The sequence below is a fragment of the Haemaphysalis longicornis genome, unplaced genomic scaffold (assembly GCF_048455015.1).
Source record: "Haemaphysalis longicornis isolate Haplotype H1 unplaced genomic scaffold, Haemaphysalis longicornis Haplotype H1 scaffold_9, whole genome shotgun sequence".
NCBI classification, from domain to species: Eukaryota; Metazoa; Arthropoda; class Arachnida; order Ixodida; family Ixodidae; genus Haemaphysalis; species Haemaphysalis longicornis.
This window is the reverse complement of record NW_027526460.1, coordinates 153,215,471-153,230,377: the sequence shown is the minus strand read 5'-3', so window position 1 is coordinate 153,230,377 and position 14,907 is coordinate 153,215,471. Positions and strand designations below refer to the sequence as shown.

Genomic DNA, 14,907 nt, shown 5'->3' with positions numbered 1-14,907 from the left:
ACAAGGTATTTCTTATCGGGAGGGTTTACTGGACTGCGACTGGGCTTTTTAATGCTCTACTGGTACGGAGATTGCATGTCTTTCCACAGCGTTGAACCATATTCGTCGTTAGGCACAGGTGTGTATTTTCTGCCTACAATGTGATGACCGCGCACCCCTGTAAGTATCCAAACTGCTTGGACCGTGCCGAAGCAAGCAATCGTAGAGACGTCGGCTTCATAAAGCGAGGGGCCCAGGTTTTATTGGGGCGACGGGAAGTATTCTAATTTCTCTTCAATTCACCTGTGATCGCAATCATGGCATGAGAATGTTTGCTTTCCTGCAGCGTGTTTTCGGTGAACTACAGACATAAGTAAGAGGCTGAAACCTTCGCCTTAACCAAAATCAAAACGGGCGATTGTACAAAATTTCCGCACCCCTTTGGAATAGAAGCACCTGAGCGCCATTAATGAGCTCCCCGCAAAACTACCCAAGCCGAAAAACATACAGCTTTTCCTACATGAGGTTAGCCACCAAGGTTGCAAGGAATCCTTTGTGGAGAGTTCTTAAATCTTAAAATCGCCGCATACACTGACGACGGGATGTACAAATGTGCAAAAGGAACAATTGTATTGGGCTTCCCTGGCTGTCTTTGTGTCTGCTTGACTCTCCTACATAAAGCTTTGTACGAACTGAAATTTATCCCGTCCTCTTGGCGATCCAATTAGCGGAGCTTCCGAATATAAGCGTGGTCAACATTACAGACTATCACAAAGACTTCAAAACTATTAGCTGCAGGCACAATACCTAAACACTTTAGAAAACTTGTCCCATCCGCAACGAAGGAAGTTTACAACACCATGGACACCTCGACATGAGCTTCTGAAATGGAACAAAGCAGCTGACTTCAAACACGCGAATTCGCGTACAATACCCCCTTCAGACACCACTATCACACCATCATCGGCAAAAAATATGCAGGACATCTCCTCTCCTCCCCCAACGCCTACAAAGACGATCCCTTCCCGTAACGCACGGAGAAGCGCAGCGCCGATGAAACGCAATCGCTGACTGAACCGACACATGTATCTGCAAATCTAAATGGGAATTGTATTTGTAGGGGAATATCAGACATTAACCTAATGCTGTGCTAAATACGGGGAAACAACCACCCTCGTTCACGCAAACTAGACTTATTGAAAGGTACGCTCACGGTAAACACAAACATTACAGTTTCCACTTCTATTTGGGCATAAAAAGCAGCTTTGACCAGGTAGCCAGCTCTATGGCAGCGTGAGTGGATTCAGAGGGTAATGGAAGGAGCTGCTGAATCTGGAGTCCTGGACCTGAAAATACACTCTTGAGCTCCCAACTATCTGTTTCCCACTCTTTGCAAATTGTCACTCGTGCCTGGGGCGAAGCCTCAAAATGTTTTTGCCAGGTTTGCGTGTGGTTGAACTCGAACGAAGGACCCCCTGAAGTAGAAAAAACTGTAATCGAAGATTAGGCCGACTCTCCCCCTTTATATGCAATGTTTATACCATATTAAACCTAGAAACGTGTTCGAACGAAGCAGAAAAAACCGCAGCTTTAGCAGATATTTCTCGCCAATTTTATTATCGTTGGAGAAGAAAAGAGGGAAACAAGTATGTTTCACCTCAACGCACATGTAGCCTAAAACAAAAATGATGTCAAATAGGTCGTGTTGGACATTATTGTTCCATGAAACGTGCAACGATCGAGAGAAGAGTGCGAAATCTTGATTTTAATGGTTCCGAAACAAACCGCTAGGCCTTTGGCACGCTTACCTTTTCGATGCTCGCGCGAAAGCCTTGAAATCGCGCTAGAGTGTGTGGCTTAGTAATTCAAACCTTGTATGTTTTCTTACAATTGATTTTTTCCCCTTCAACCCTTTTAAAGTGTGCAATGTTGTATTTTATATCGATTATTTGTCCTCCCTACTGTAATGTCCAACGGGCTAAGTAGGAATGTACATAAATAAATAAAAGACTGTACTTTCTAGATGAAAAACAATGCACAAAAAAGCCGTCGCTCGCTGCTTACCAACCCTCTCTCATCTTTTGGTTGAGGGTGCCCCCCCCCCAAAAAAAAAAGTTCTAGCTGCGCGACTGACTCTGCCACTATTTTTTTCTAATGGCCTTCTCTGGCTTCTAGAAAAAACCAAAAACCCAGTTCGGCCAACGTACTAGACAATTAACCCTTTGAAACACTAGGAATGTCGCCTTCTCGATGAAGCTAACTGAAACCCGGCATCCGCAATTTTTCACATCCACATATTAAGCTACCGAAGCGTAAATGGCGCCTACGTTCCTGTGCCAAGCAATTTTAAATAGCAGCGGCTAGCCTCCTCGTCTTTGCTGGCCTTCAGGGTTTTACAAGCGTAACTCATAAATGGGGCAACTCCAATTCGAAGCGTCTTTTGCGTCAACGTAACGCGAGCGCATCGTACATCTTGAGACCTAAACTTAAATGACATCAGCAACTTTTTTCCACTAAAGTTCCTCACGCAAACCGCCCATATTGCTATACTGCGCTAAGCATGCCTCTCACTGATGTGTGTCAGAATCCATGCCTACATGGGCTGCCCATCTCTGAGAATGGTTTGCGAGTTTTTTTCTAGTCGAAACTGTACTTACGTGCCCGCACACGAATGTCAGCTGGAACTAGGAGTCTTGATGTTTCCTCTTTCAGGATCGATTCCTCTTTCTCGACCATGCAATGAGCAGCCGTCAATATCCACTTCCTTCCTATTATAGTCCCGCCGCAAGAAACCTGATACGTGGCAAAGTAAAACACAAAACATATGTATAGGAATGGGCGACGACTGCTTTAGTCCTATAACCCTGCTACCTTGCAACCGAACCGACGTTTCGCCTTTGACATAATAGTCTCAGCAGAGAAGTCAGTTGTATAACTCAGTGTGGGTCAACAAGTTCGTTTACTAGGTGGCACCTATTGCGGTTTCGGTTTGACAGCCCTCGGTAGTGGCTGCGAACGCTTGCGACACTTTTTTGGTTTTGATAGTTCACTCATTTCGCCACCAGGGGCGAGAGATCGCACATTAAAAACGGCGCCCCAGCAGGCGCGATTACACTAGCCGCCTTCAAGATGCAAACTAATATTTCTTTTTGCTATTCTCCTATTTTCTGGATAACAAGAGTAAGACACAAGTTGTAGGACTTGAAAAATCACGATCGGCTGAAAAATACACCCGTCCCCTTCGTCTGAATTCCGTCATGAGGCTTGAAAAATGCACCTCCACATTTCTGTAGCCTGGGATGATGTCGTAGCGAAAAGTTTCCTCGGCGCTACAGGGTGGCGGGCTCGGGCACTGCTGCCCTAGCGAGAACGGCACCCCCTACGTCTGCCTCAAACCTCAAGAACAGAGCAAGCTGGATGCACTCATTCGCCGGGCTTACAAGATCGCTCTAGGCCTCCCAGCTTTCGCCGCCACACAGAAATTGCTTCAACTGGGGCTGCATAACACCCTCTCTGAACTCCTCGAAGCACAACAGACAAGTCAATTGGCACGCCTGTCCCTCACTCCTACCGGCCGAACTGTCCTCAGGGCACTAGGCCGCCCCACGCCGAACCCTCATAACGAGCTTCACCCCCTCCCTCCCCATATCCGGACCAATATCAAGGTGGCACCAATTCCACGCCACATGCATCCCATATACAACCCAGGCCGACGCAAAGCCAGAGTGCAGCACCTTGAACGAAAGTACTCCTCAGCCCCGGATGCTCGCTATAGCGACATCGCCCAAACCCCATCACACCCCCGCTCGACCCTAGCAGTCACGGACAACGAGGGCACCGTTCTCAACGCCGCTACCTTCTTTCATCTTTCTTCGAACGCTGCTGAAGCCACCGCCATTGCCCTCGCGGCGGCCACCCACACACCCACCACCCATCTAACCATAATCACAGACTCTCAACAAGCCTGCCGATATTACCTCCAGGGAAGAGTACCCCCGGCGGCGCTCAAGCTCCTGAAAGCCATTCGCGACCTACGTACAATAACAATCGTGTGGACCCCGGGACACGCCTCACTCCCTGGGAATGAAGCAGCACATGCTGCAGCCCGCGAGCTTCACTTCCGGGCGTTCCCTACAGGGCCAGGCGGCTCGGACTCTACGACGGCCACTATCCATCCTCTTCCACCTTGCTTCACCGACATCTTATCCCACTACCGCCACGCTCACCGAAAATATCCTCCGCCCCACCCTACCCTGTCCGTCGAAGAATCACGAATCTGGCGCAGACTACAAACTGGCACATACTATAACTCCACCATCCTCTCCCACATCTCCCCCTCACGCTTCGAGTACAACTGCCCGGACTGTCAAGTTCCAGCCACCACTGCCCACCTCGTCTTCCTGTGCCCTCAACACCCTGTTCCTCTCCCTTCCCCTACCCCCGAGCAGTGGGAATGCGCGTTGACCAGCTCGGACCTGCAGGAGCAGCTCAGCCTGATCCAGCGGGCCACGCGAGCAGCGGCGGCGCGCGGCCTCCTGAACTGAGGACGCCACCCACCGTTTTTTTTTTCTCAATAAACGTTTTGCCTCCTCCTCCTCCTTGCCCTCTTGGTGTCTGAATTATTCGCGGTTTTCGGGTGGCTCGTTGTCGATGTTTCCTTGCGCCTTAAGCTTGAACTAGTTCCGCAATAACTTATTGATAATTACGAGAAATATAATTAAATATTCATGTTCAATTAAACTTCATTATAATTTATTATCACGAAATAGTATTGTAACATAAGTGCTCCTGTAAACAATACACACTTTTAAATATTACCTGGAAACGCAGTTTTTCTGCGCCTGATGCCGTTTTTTAAAGTACTCTTAGTACTTGCAAATCACACGAACACAAGCCCAGCCCACACATGCGGGGGTTTGTTTTCTGTGTGAAATAATCTGAGCCTCTCGAAGCTTCATTAGGAAGGGGTAAATACACAACCTTTATTTACATGTGGCCATTTTTTTAAAACATTTTGTTGGGCAGGAACGGGTAAAGATTTCCTGTGTAAATGAATGTAAACTTCAATGAAGCAAGATTTTCACAGACTGAAGCCATAGCTGTGACGTACGGGACAGCTTCCATGCTGTTTCGATCGGTTGGGATTCCTTGCCATGTAGCGAAATCCCGCCCGCACGGGCATTGCCAAAATGCCAACTTCGTGTGACGTTGTGGCGATGTTATTTCGTAAAATAACAGCTGAGACATTTACGTATTTTTCTCCCGGTAATTGCAGAAATGTTTTACTGTTTAAGGGGATTGCATGCCAACCGCATAGTTGAAGGTTAGTGCGATTGGGAGCCAGGAGTTTTTTTGGGGGCTACGTTAGGTGACAATTTTGCTTGCAATGTTACTCATGTATGTTGACCGAATGCGCAATACGTTAAAAGGGACACAATTTAAATTCGGCGAACGGACGAAGTGGACGGCACATGCGCGAAATAACAACTGATACCTTGGATTAGCAAAACTTTTGCTTCGGCATCAAATTATTTTGAAAGGGTTACAACATAGAGCTCGAAAAGAGGGAAAGCGAGATAAAAAACATGTTTTTGATAGCCACAGGCTCCAAGCGTCATCATCTGGTAAAACGCTCTGTATGTTTGTTTCTACGTATGAGTATCAGTGTGACTTGCGCCTGACGCTCTTTATTCTCTTGCCATCTTGCTATGACCTGCGGTTTATAAATTCTATTTCAGGCGCGATCAACACGATTGAGCACGAGCTCACGCATTTGGTCTGCTGGGTTGACTTGTGAAAGGTTCCTCAGATTTCGCTTGTGGTCTTTTTGTGTGTATAAGCAAGAATTGAAGATCCCGAAACAATAGACGGCGACGGTACACATTTCAGCAAATGGCCCCCCCAGGTGATTTGGCGACCCACTTAAAAAATTTACACCATCTTCCCGCGAGGGGAACCATGGGACGATGTCATCGGACGATGTCATCGGAGCGCCGGCGGCGGAAAGAATGCGTGGAGCGGCGCACTTACCGCGTTTATATGCAGCGGAATGAGAGAGAGCAGCGCATAGCAGCGCATAGCAGCGCATAGCAGCGCATGCGCATGTGTTAACCGAGCGCAAGCGCGAACGCAAGCTGCGCGCTAACGCAAAGCTGGCACGGCGGCAGGAGCGAGCTGACCGCGCTGACGCACAGATGGCGCTGCGGTGAGAGCGGGGGAGCGCACAGCTGCCGCGCCGAGCATGCGGACTACGCCGCGACAATGACGTGCGGCAAGGCGAGTTAAAGATATGCGTCGCATCTAAAATGGAAGTGGAGCCCATGGTGTGAGGAAACTTCAGTTCTGGAAACATCACACAAGGAGACAGCGAAAATCGGGGAAGCCTTTCGCATTTCTACACAGCCGGCCGAATGCGTGATCTCATGCTGAATCGTGCTGACCCCACATGAAAAAAAATACATGAACAGCAGCTCCTACTAAGCCGTGCATGGTACAAAAAGCGGCAGGCGCAAATCACCCTGCTATTCTTAAAGGGGCACTGACACAAAAATCTTGCATCTTGTTTTTTTTGTTGCGATAAGTAGCTAGTGACCTATTTATAACCTGTAGAAACCTCATTTGCTTCAGCGCGCGACGGTTGTTTAATTAGAGGCATTTTAATTGCGGCCAGTCGCAGTTTCGGTTTCAGCGAGTGCCGCGAAACGATGGATTTTGTGGATTTTGTGTGAACAAAGCTGACCACGTGACCGTCGGAGGGATATCACAGAGCAGAGCCGCCATAGCACTGTCGAATCCGCATCAACGGCAATTTCTGCGAATGCCCCCACGTACTGATCTCGTGAGGCGCTTAATTAAAAAGCGACCGTGGATGTGACGCAGGCGCTGCGAGTGCAAATGCTACCGCGGCTAAAGAACGACGCACGACGCTGGAGACGGTGGGTGGCACGACGCGCGCTGGGAGAAGCCAGCAGGTCTGCCTACAGGTCCCCCTACAGATGTGTTCGGCTTAGCACTGCGGCGGATATTCGAGTGCCACTCTCGTAAGCGGTGCAGATTAAAATGTTTAGTGCAACCTGCCATCGCATCATTAACTCCTTTCTCATGTAAGCCACCATGGTCGGGACTTGGGGACAATTTCTGCAGCGGTAACAAGCTATCACTCGAGCTACCTGCGCCGGCCTGGGCCACTTCGCGGCCGTGGCCACCGCCTCCACAGCGACCGTGCGGCTAGCTCAGTGGGCTTTTCGTGCCTCCGGCGCGTTTTCGCATTCAATGGTAATAAACAGTAATAGAAACAGAGTGCCTGGAATCGCTGTAGAACTTTGGTTGCGGCCAGCTGCCCGATGAGCTGACGAAATCACGGCGCCTCCGCCGCCAACGATCGGGTCGTTCGTTCTCGAGAGCAGAAGCTCCGCCCTCCGGCCCTCCGACTCCGATTGGAGCGGCGAGCCGGGCGAGCCAGCGAAAAACGCCGGCAGTGCGGAAGCGGCAAACACAAACTCGTGACGTGTTTAGATGTCGTTTATTTACACAATCTCCTCGGGATGTCGATTGCGCGTGGTCCTCTGCTGGCTGCTCGGTGCGTTTCGCACACCTAATTGATTTTAAATATGTTCTAGGCTGTATTCGCCGCTGATATTTTGCAGATGATGTATATGTGTTCCCACCAATCTATCTCCGAAGATATCTCGCCTTCAAAATTTTGCGTCTGTGGCCCTTTAAGTAGCAACAATGACAATAAGCGTTTTAGCAGATTATGACGTTTACAGCCTCTCGGTATCAAAAAGATGTCGTTTCGCCCGCTTTTCTTTCGTTCTAATTGTATCTTGTAACCCTCTCAACGTACTTTGATGCCCACGCGAAATTTCACGCATCCAAGGTATCAGTTGCTAGTTTGCGCTGGTGCCGTTCACTTCTTGTGTTGGCCCTTTTAATCGTGCCCCTTGTAACGTAACCTGCAGTCGATCAACATGCAAAACCAGCTACCCAATTTCTTAGCATATTGACATTACTCAACACACAGAGGTGTGGAGATGCATTGTTTAGACATTTTTAACTCCAACCTGATTAGGCCTACTCAAAACCCTCCGGCCTAGATAGAAAACCTCCAGCGCTGGTGAATGCGTGCCTCGCAGCGACCGTCTTGCGTAGCCGGCGCGAGGCGCCGGGCACGACCTTTCCGCAGTGGCTTTAGCGAAAAAAAAGATATACCCAGCGCACGTGAACGCTTGCCTTGCGGCGACCGTCCGGCGTCGTCCATGCTTGCGCTTGGGCTTACGCCACATGAGGAGCTCCCGTTTCTATTGCCGTGTAGGGACTGACGCGCCACGGGTCTGCCACGCCGAAGATGATGACCACGAATCTGTGAAGCCATCACGTCCCAAACCAAACGTGGAACATTGCCACCGGACCAGTTGACGGACATGTGGAGGTCTAACAAGGCGACGAAGCGCTACAACAGGAATTGCCCTACGCAGCTGTGCCGTCGGAAGACGAGGAAGAAAGGGATGGCCAGGATTGCTACTGATTAAAACACACTACATACTTTAATTGTCTTTGCTGTACAGTGCCGTAAAAAACGGCTTTGCCCTTCTGGGGTGCGGCTGCTCCCTCTCTCTAGGGATCCGCTGCCACTGTGGGGAGAAGTTAGGCTAACCCGCAGCGCTGCTGTCTCTGTAGCGCTTAAAGTACAAGCTGCACCATGCTTTGCTGTACTACTTTCTAGCCAGTTTTTCTGCATAGAGACCTTTAGGTCATTTGTATGGTGTCTCCACAATTTTGACACTTTACGCAACACGCGAGCACCTAAGCTTATGTATTTCTGTAGTACGGACCGCACCGTGTGGCTCGAATACGCACCACCGTCGCCAGAATGTTTCCTTTCAGCGGCTGTCGTCACAATGCTCCGCTACTACGTAACATACATCATCTACAACTAGGGTCGCAAACACAGTTCCATCAATATTCTCGTATGCAGGTATGAAATATTGTTGAGTTTGTCGAGCTTGCCACCCTATCGCAGTTGGCCCCCCCTTTCGTTTATGCTGCCTTGCTTTTTAGGCTCCGCAACGACGCAGTCCAAATTTTTGCTGAAGCGGCAGTTAGACTACTCCCAGTAAGGGCTATGCCAGTAAATGAGTAATTTATTAGTTTGCTTAACTTCTGCTTTGTACTATATGTAGCACCTGCCGCAAAGAAAAGAAGTACATCGGCTAGGTAAATAACATAACGAAGCCGGGGTTCGAGAGCCTTCTAAAAAACTTCTGTTTAAATGAATAACAACTGCTTTTGAAGATTCGTATTTCAAGGTTTGTTGTGTTAGAAGATACGTGTTATGTAGCAAAGGAACGTTAACACTTTTACGAAAAGCACGACAAAGAACCGGACAAACATGACAAAAAGGCATACGCCAGTTGCAGGTAACGTTTACTGGGGACAATGAAGTTTCCAGTACACGGAAGGAGTGACCGGACATGCACACTGTGATTAGCACAAACGCAATCAACTAGGACCTCTTGACAACGTTAGCAAAGCATGATCGCCTTTTGTTAACGAATCATATGTCTTTCACGGACGGAGAAATGAAAGGGTGGCTGATTCTTCTGTTCCGTTCTTGTGTTCTGTAACATCTATCGTCAATTTAAGGACTTTCGCAATGCCTAAATGCGTGAATTGCATCTCCCAAAACCCGACCATTGTCGTAAACTTAGGCAGTGTGAAAATAGTCGGGAGTGCTCTTTGTTGTTCTAGGCGTGTTCTTGTTCACTGAGCCCAGCATTCGGGCACCAACCAGCATGACTTATAGGCAACCGACAACCGACCACAAGCTGCAAAGAAGGTGCCTACTTCTCCATGTGCCTTGTCATCGGTTTCCCGTGCCACGTTTTAGAAATTTTATTCGACAATGTTGAAAAAAGGAATTCATGGATATCAAGCGCAAAGACGACTTTGGCGTCGTCGTGTCGAGCAGCTCCGTTTCTTGGAGAATAGAGAAAATATCTGATCTGATTAGGGTGCAGGTGCAGCTGTCCCTGTTATAGCAGTTCTTTCGAAAGCCATTACTCTGGAGGTATTCAATGAAATGCAAAGTTTTTCGTAGCAGCTATCATTAGGCTCGAAAGCTTACTTTGATCATAGATTGGGCCCGGAAAACGTTTGGACAGGGCTCTTTGCTTCAACCGCATTTATAAATGCTAAGTTTGGTATCTTGGGCAGAGACGTCTCGGCAACAACTCACGAGTATTTAGGACAACGCGTTTGGTTGCTCTAGAGTCGATTAAATGCGGCCCTGAAGCCTACACAGTAGGTGAGGGATTATTGATTCTGTCAGCAAATTTCCCTGTTTCGGAAAAGCAAATACGTGTGGAGTTTTACATTCACATTCATAGCTTCAAATACACGTATGGTTCTGTGCTCGAGCCAGCAGCACCCTCCTTCTCCCATACGCAATGATTTGCACAGTGGAAGCTCAAACTAGACAGCAGAAAAAGGTGGTCGTCCCTCCCGGTATACCGCAAATAAGGGGATGATAACAATAGGCAGCGAAAAATTCACACTCACCGTAAACTCTCCCTCTACACGGTGGTTTGAACGAGCAGCGGAGCAACGCACAGAAGACAGATCAAAGCCATTCAGAAGCGTGAAGGTGCATCGCAAAGGAAGGGGTAGGCAGCGTAAACATTGCGAAGCCCTTCCGCAACGCGAGGTCATATAGGGCGTCTCAGGCATTCAGCTTCATGCTTTCGATTTCCAAACGCGTAATAACTGCTTGGGTGTCCTCCTTTTTCATAACTTTGTTCTTTGTTTAGTTCAATATTTTATGACATAAATATAATATACTGGGATAGAACCAATGTACTTGCCAAATATTCTGTTTTTCTTTTCCTGATCTCTACTATCCAAGGCCAGGATCGCACCACACGTTCACCGCCCAGAATTCTAGGCCGGGGCTCGTCGTCGTCTTCCAAGCCGGTGTCGCGGCGGTGTTTGTTGCTAATGCCACATACGCCGTAATCTGCAGAGAATACATTGAAAGAACACATTCAAACTTGGGCTCCTTCGCACACAACTATTCACGAAATGCTTCAGAATAAAAGAAACAATATCCTCTATTGAAGTAATTTGTTTGCTTTTATGCTGCTAGCTATGAGTTTCTGCTTCAATAAAATCATGACACCACTTGCATAGTATTTTGTTTCCTGTGCTTGTTTAGTAATAGGTCCACAAGGACATTAGGGCTAATTCCCGTCACCCGTTTAGATACTGTGCTGGCCAGCGACGTCACATATGTTTGCAGATTCGTGTGCCAGAGGTAAAAGCATTTGTTGCCAATGATTGGGTACAGTGGCTCGAGTTGTGTGGGTGGAACGTGTATAAGTGACATAGGCGCGTGGCTGCGAAATACAAAAACGCTAAGAATACCGTTATTTGGCGTTTAAAACGCTGGTCATGCCAGGCGTAGTCTGAAGCTCATTGGAGTAGTTGTTTTTGGCAAAAAACCGCCACATTTTCTGCCTGAGCATACTAACAGTATCTCAGTACTGAAAAAAAATCCTTCGCACTCGCAATCTATTAGCCCGCGCAACACAAAATATTTGATTACACTCGCCCCACGCCAACGTGAACAACTATGGTTGAACGGCAATGGACCTTACAACAATTGTAGCTGTCGGTGTAGAATGCTGTATCTTAAGTAGCTGACAATCTGTAACAGACATAAAATCTTTAAAATGAACAGTGTCATCGGGGCTGACCCATTTCATTTTGCTATGTGTGAAAAAATAATTCTGCCATTTCATTCTGTCAGTTCCTGCCTTAAAAAACATTGAAATATAATTTAAACAATCAATAGCTAGGCGTACGAATAACAGGCTAAAACCAATGTGCGTAGTTTTGAGACACGCATAATTTAGGCCAATTTATGAACTGTAAAAAATAGTATATTTACCGAAAATCACAGTAATGCCGTCATTTCTATTCGGTACGGTAATGTTGCAGCAATCTAGGTGTACCGTTACGAACACCAATGCGTTCATGTTGTCTGGTAATATGTGTCTAGAATCCAACCAAGGATAAGAGGAGCGGCGGTTACGTAGCATTTTCGCCAGGCATAGAGTTGGAATGTACGAGCAAAACCAATCCTAATTATTAAAATACTGTTTTCCGTTTAAGAAGACCGTCAGGCGACATGACTGTTTTTGTTGTTATTTATAACATTGTTATACGAAGTGTAAATGTCTAAACAAAATAAATAATGATATCAGTAAAAAACGTGTAGTCTAGGCAGTGCAGACTTTATAAAATGGAAACTACAATTGCAACGAATAGTTCAGACACCGACCACATTCGAAAAGCTCAGTAGCTAGCTCACCTATACGTAGGCAGAAGTCAAAAGTAAAAGAAAACAATGAAGCAGTGAACCTGCCCTTCAGCTACTGCCGCGAACTATGGTTTCGCATTGCTCTGTTGACATTTTATTGCCAGATCGTGACCCCCCCAGGCTGCTGAACGCGGCAGGCCTGTGTATTCCAGCCGGTGTTAGGCCGTGTCTGGCTATAGAGTTTGATAGGCAAACTGTGTGACCCCTTTGTCACTCGTCTACAAAGTTTTTTATTTCACCCACAACGATCTAGGCATGATTAACCATTTATTGTTTGAATAACAGCGGTAAAAGTACCCTGGGCGTGGGCATACAGTTCAGTGACTCTTGAATGTGTGCACATCTCCGTGCCGCTGCTTCCTCCAGGTTTGTTCCGGCCTGTAGTATATTGCACACAAAACTCTTGCTTCAATAAACTTGATTCAGTACGCGAAAGCTGCATCTTTCTTGACTACCTGACAATGTCATTCGCTTGGAGAAGGTTTCCTTAACCAAGCGAAGGAAAGCACGCGCAAAAACAGTATGAACGTGTGTACAAGGCAAGCAGTACACAGTAATGAGCGATAGGCCACTTTTTCCACTAATCACAATATTGCATGACCAGTTCTTCTACGGTGTGGACTTACGAGGCAGATATTTAGGTTGACAGCGAGAGAGTTGAAAAGCTTACATAATTTGTATGGGATTACAGGATGAATGCCATAGTGAGAAGAAGTGAAATCGATACTGGCACAAACCAGTATAGCAGGCCAAAGAAAGTAGAGTGACGCCAACCATGGAGTACAAAGGATTGGCAGAAGGATGACAAACCGAGTCACCGAACAGATACGAGGAATAGGCGCAAAAGCCGTTCGTGACAAAAAACCTATTGGAGGGGTAAAAAAAGAGAACTTTGGAGGAAAAATACTTCAGTGAATGCAGTACACGAGGGCTCAAAAGTCTACAAGCTTTCTTCAGCGGATACGATACGACTGGCACCAAATAAAAAGGCACCGTGCCGTTGTGTTGAAATTCATTGAAAGTGTGCCACGTCTTGGAGTGTCAGCATCCTTGTCATTCTTTCTGAATGATCATGCTGGTATGGCATATACGCATGGTTAAAGAAACCCTAAAGTGATTTTTTTTTAATTGGGGCAGTTGCCAGGGCAAATTGTAGTCTGGAGTCTCAAGACCACGTTTCGACCACTCTCTCTGCGTTTACGCGACTTTATTCAGCAGAAAAATCAATCCGGAAAGGCTGCCTCCTTCTCTGCATCCTCCTTGCCTATTTTCCATGACGTTTCATATGACGTCACAACGAGATGTCTTGGCTTGACTGCGCAACTGCACGGCTCGCCGATACTCTGACAGAATGGACCGGCCCAGCGTTGAATCGGCGCATCGCCTGCGCGTACTCTCCATTCGTTCCCTCTGTTGAAACTATGCCTCGACACTTTTGTGTCTGGAAGACTGTGGTTTCACTTAGTTTGTAGACTGTATCAAGCTCAATGTCCCGGTCGCTCCGCACAAGCTCCATTGTAACGCTTCGATGACTGGTACACGCGAAGAAAAACCTACGGCCAATTGAAGGTGGCAGAAGAGTATGGTATGTTAATATAGGTACAAAAGAATTAAAATCAACCGAAACTTCTTTCGCACAGCGTTAGATTAAATTGGGGTGAGACTTTTTGCGCTGCGTGAAATAGCAGTCAATACAGATAAGATATTTGTGGGAATTTGGTTCACGCCTACTGCTCGAGCGCGATTCAAGAAATAGTCACCTAAGCTGCTTGGAATGCTAAAGGTAAATGAAACTGTAAACTATTTAAACATTATCGGCGATTTAATTCCTTTCGGTAATGACACCGCTGACCACCGCCCTTTTCAGAATGGTGCTTCGTCGGCGATCCGGCACCATCAGCTCCATTTGTTCCTTTCTTGTTTGCCTTGTTTTATGGCATGCTATCAAGAAAGAAAAAATGCGATGATGTTCTAGTTAACAATACGTAGCAGCCGTTTTATATTCTGTCACAGGCTGCTGCAGGTATAGGCAATTCTTGGAATGACTTTATTCCCGTGCACAACAAACCAAACAGCGAAGTACTCCGCTGAGCTTTCTTTTGCAATTGGCAACAAGCGCATTAATCAAAGAATGCGCTGTTTGCTTAGTCAACAGTTTCCCTGTTTTCTAGGGTTGGACAACAGCACCATCGTCAACTGCGTTGTCTCAACTGTTGTCAGGCGCCCCAGCTTCAGCAGCAGCGTCAGCATCCATGTGCCTTCGGATCCAGGGTACGTAATAGGAGACGTCGGTGTAGAAGCTGAACGTTTTCTTCCGGCATGCTCCGCCCCAGCTCACAATGCCCACCTGTGAGGTCATGGAAAATATAAAGCAATGGGATTGAAAGAGCTCACTGTATTACCAACAGTTATTTCTCAACCATTCAGTTAAACGTTTGTTGCAGGAGGTGTTGTGTGCCTGCCTGAAAGCAAATGTCTTTCTGTGCCTACGTTTGGTTCAGAAACAACAGCTTTGCCGTGGCCCACTCAATCAGGACTGCGACAATAAA

At 47.1% G+C, this 14,907-nt stretch overlaps 1 protein-coding gene across 1 annotated transcript in view; it reads right to left on the bottom strand.

Annotated features, from left to right (window-relative positions):
• The window catches only part of LOC144153501 (uncharacterized), a 209,572-nt gene that overhangs the window by 23,070 nt on the left and 171,595 nt on the right, over window positions 1-14,907 (bottom strand). The window contains exons 20-22 of the mRNA XM_077685137.1: window positions 14,570-14,705; window positions 10,896-10,993; window positions 2,637-2,772 (exon numbers count right to left, since the gene is read on the bottom strand). Of these exons, the coding sequence (XP_077541263.1) occupies window positions 2,637-2,772; window positions 10,896-10,993; window positions 14,570-14,705 (370 nt within the window). The remainder of the gene's footprint in view (window positions 1-2,636; window positions 2,773-10,895; window positions 10,994-14,569; window positions 14,706-14,907) is intronic.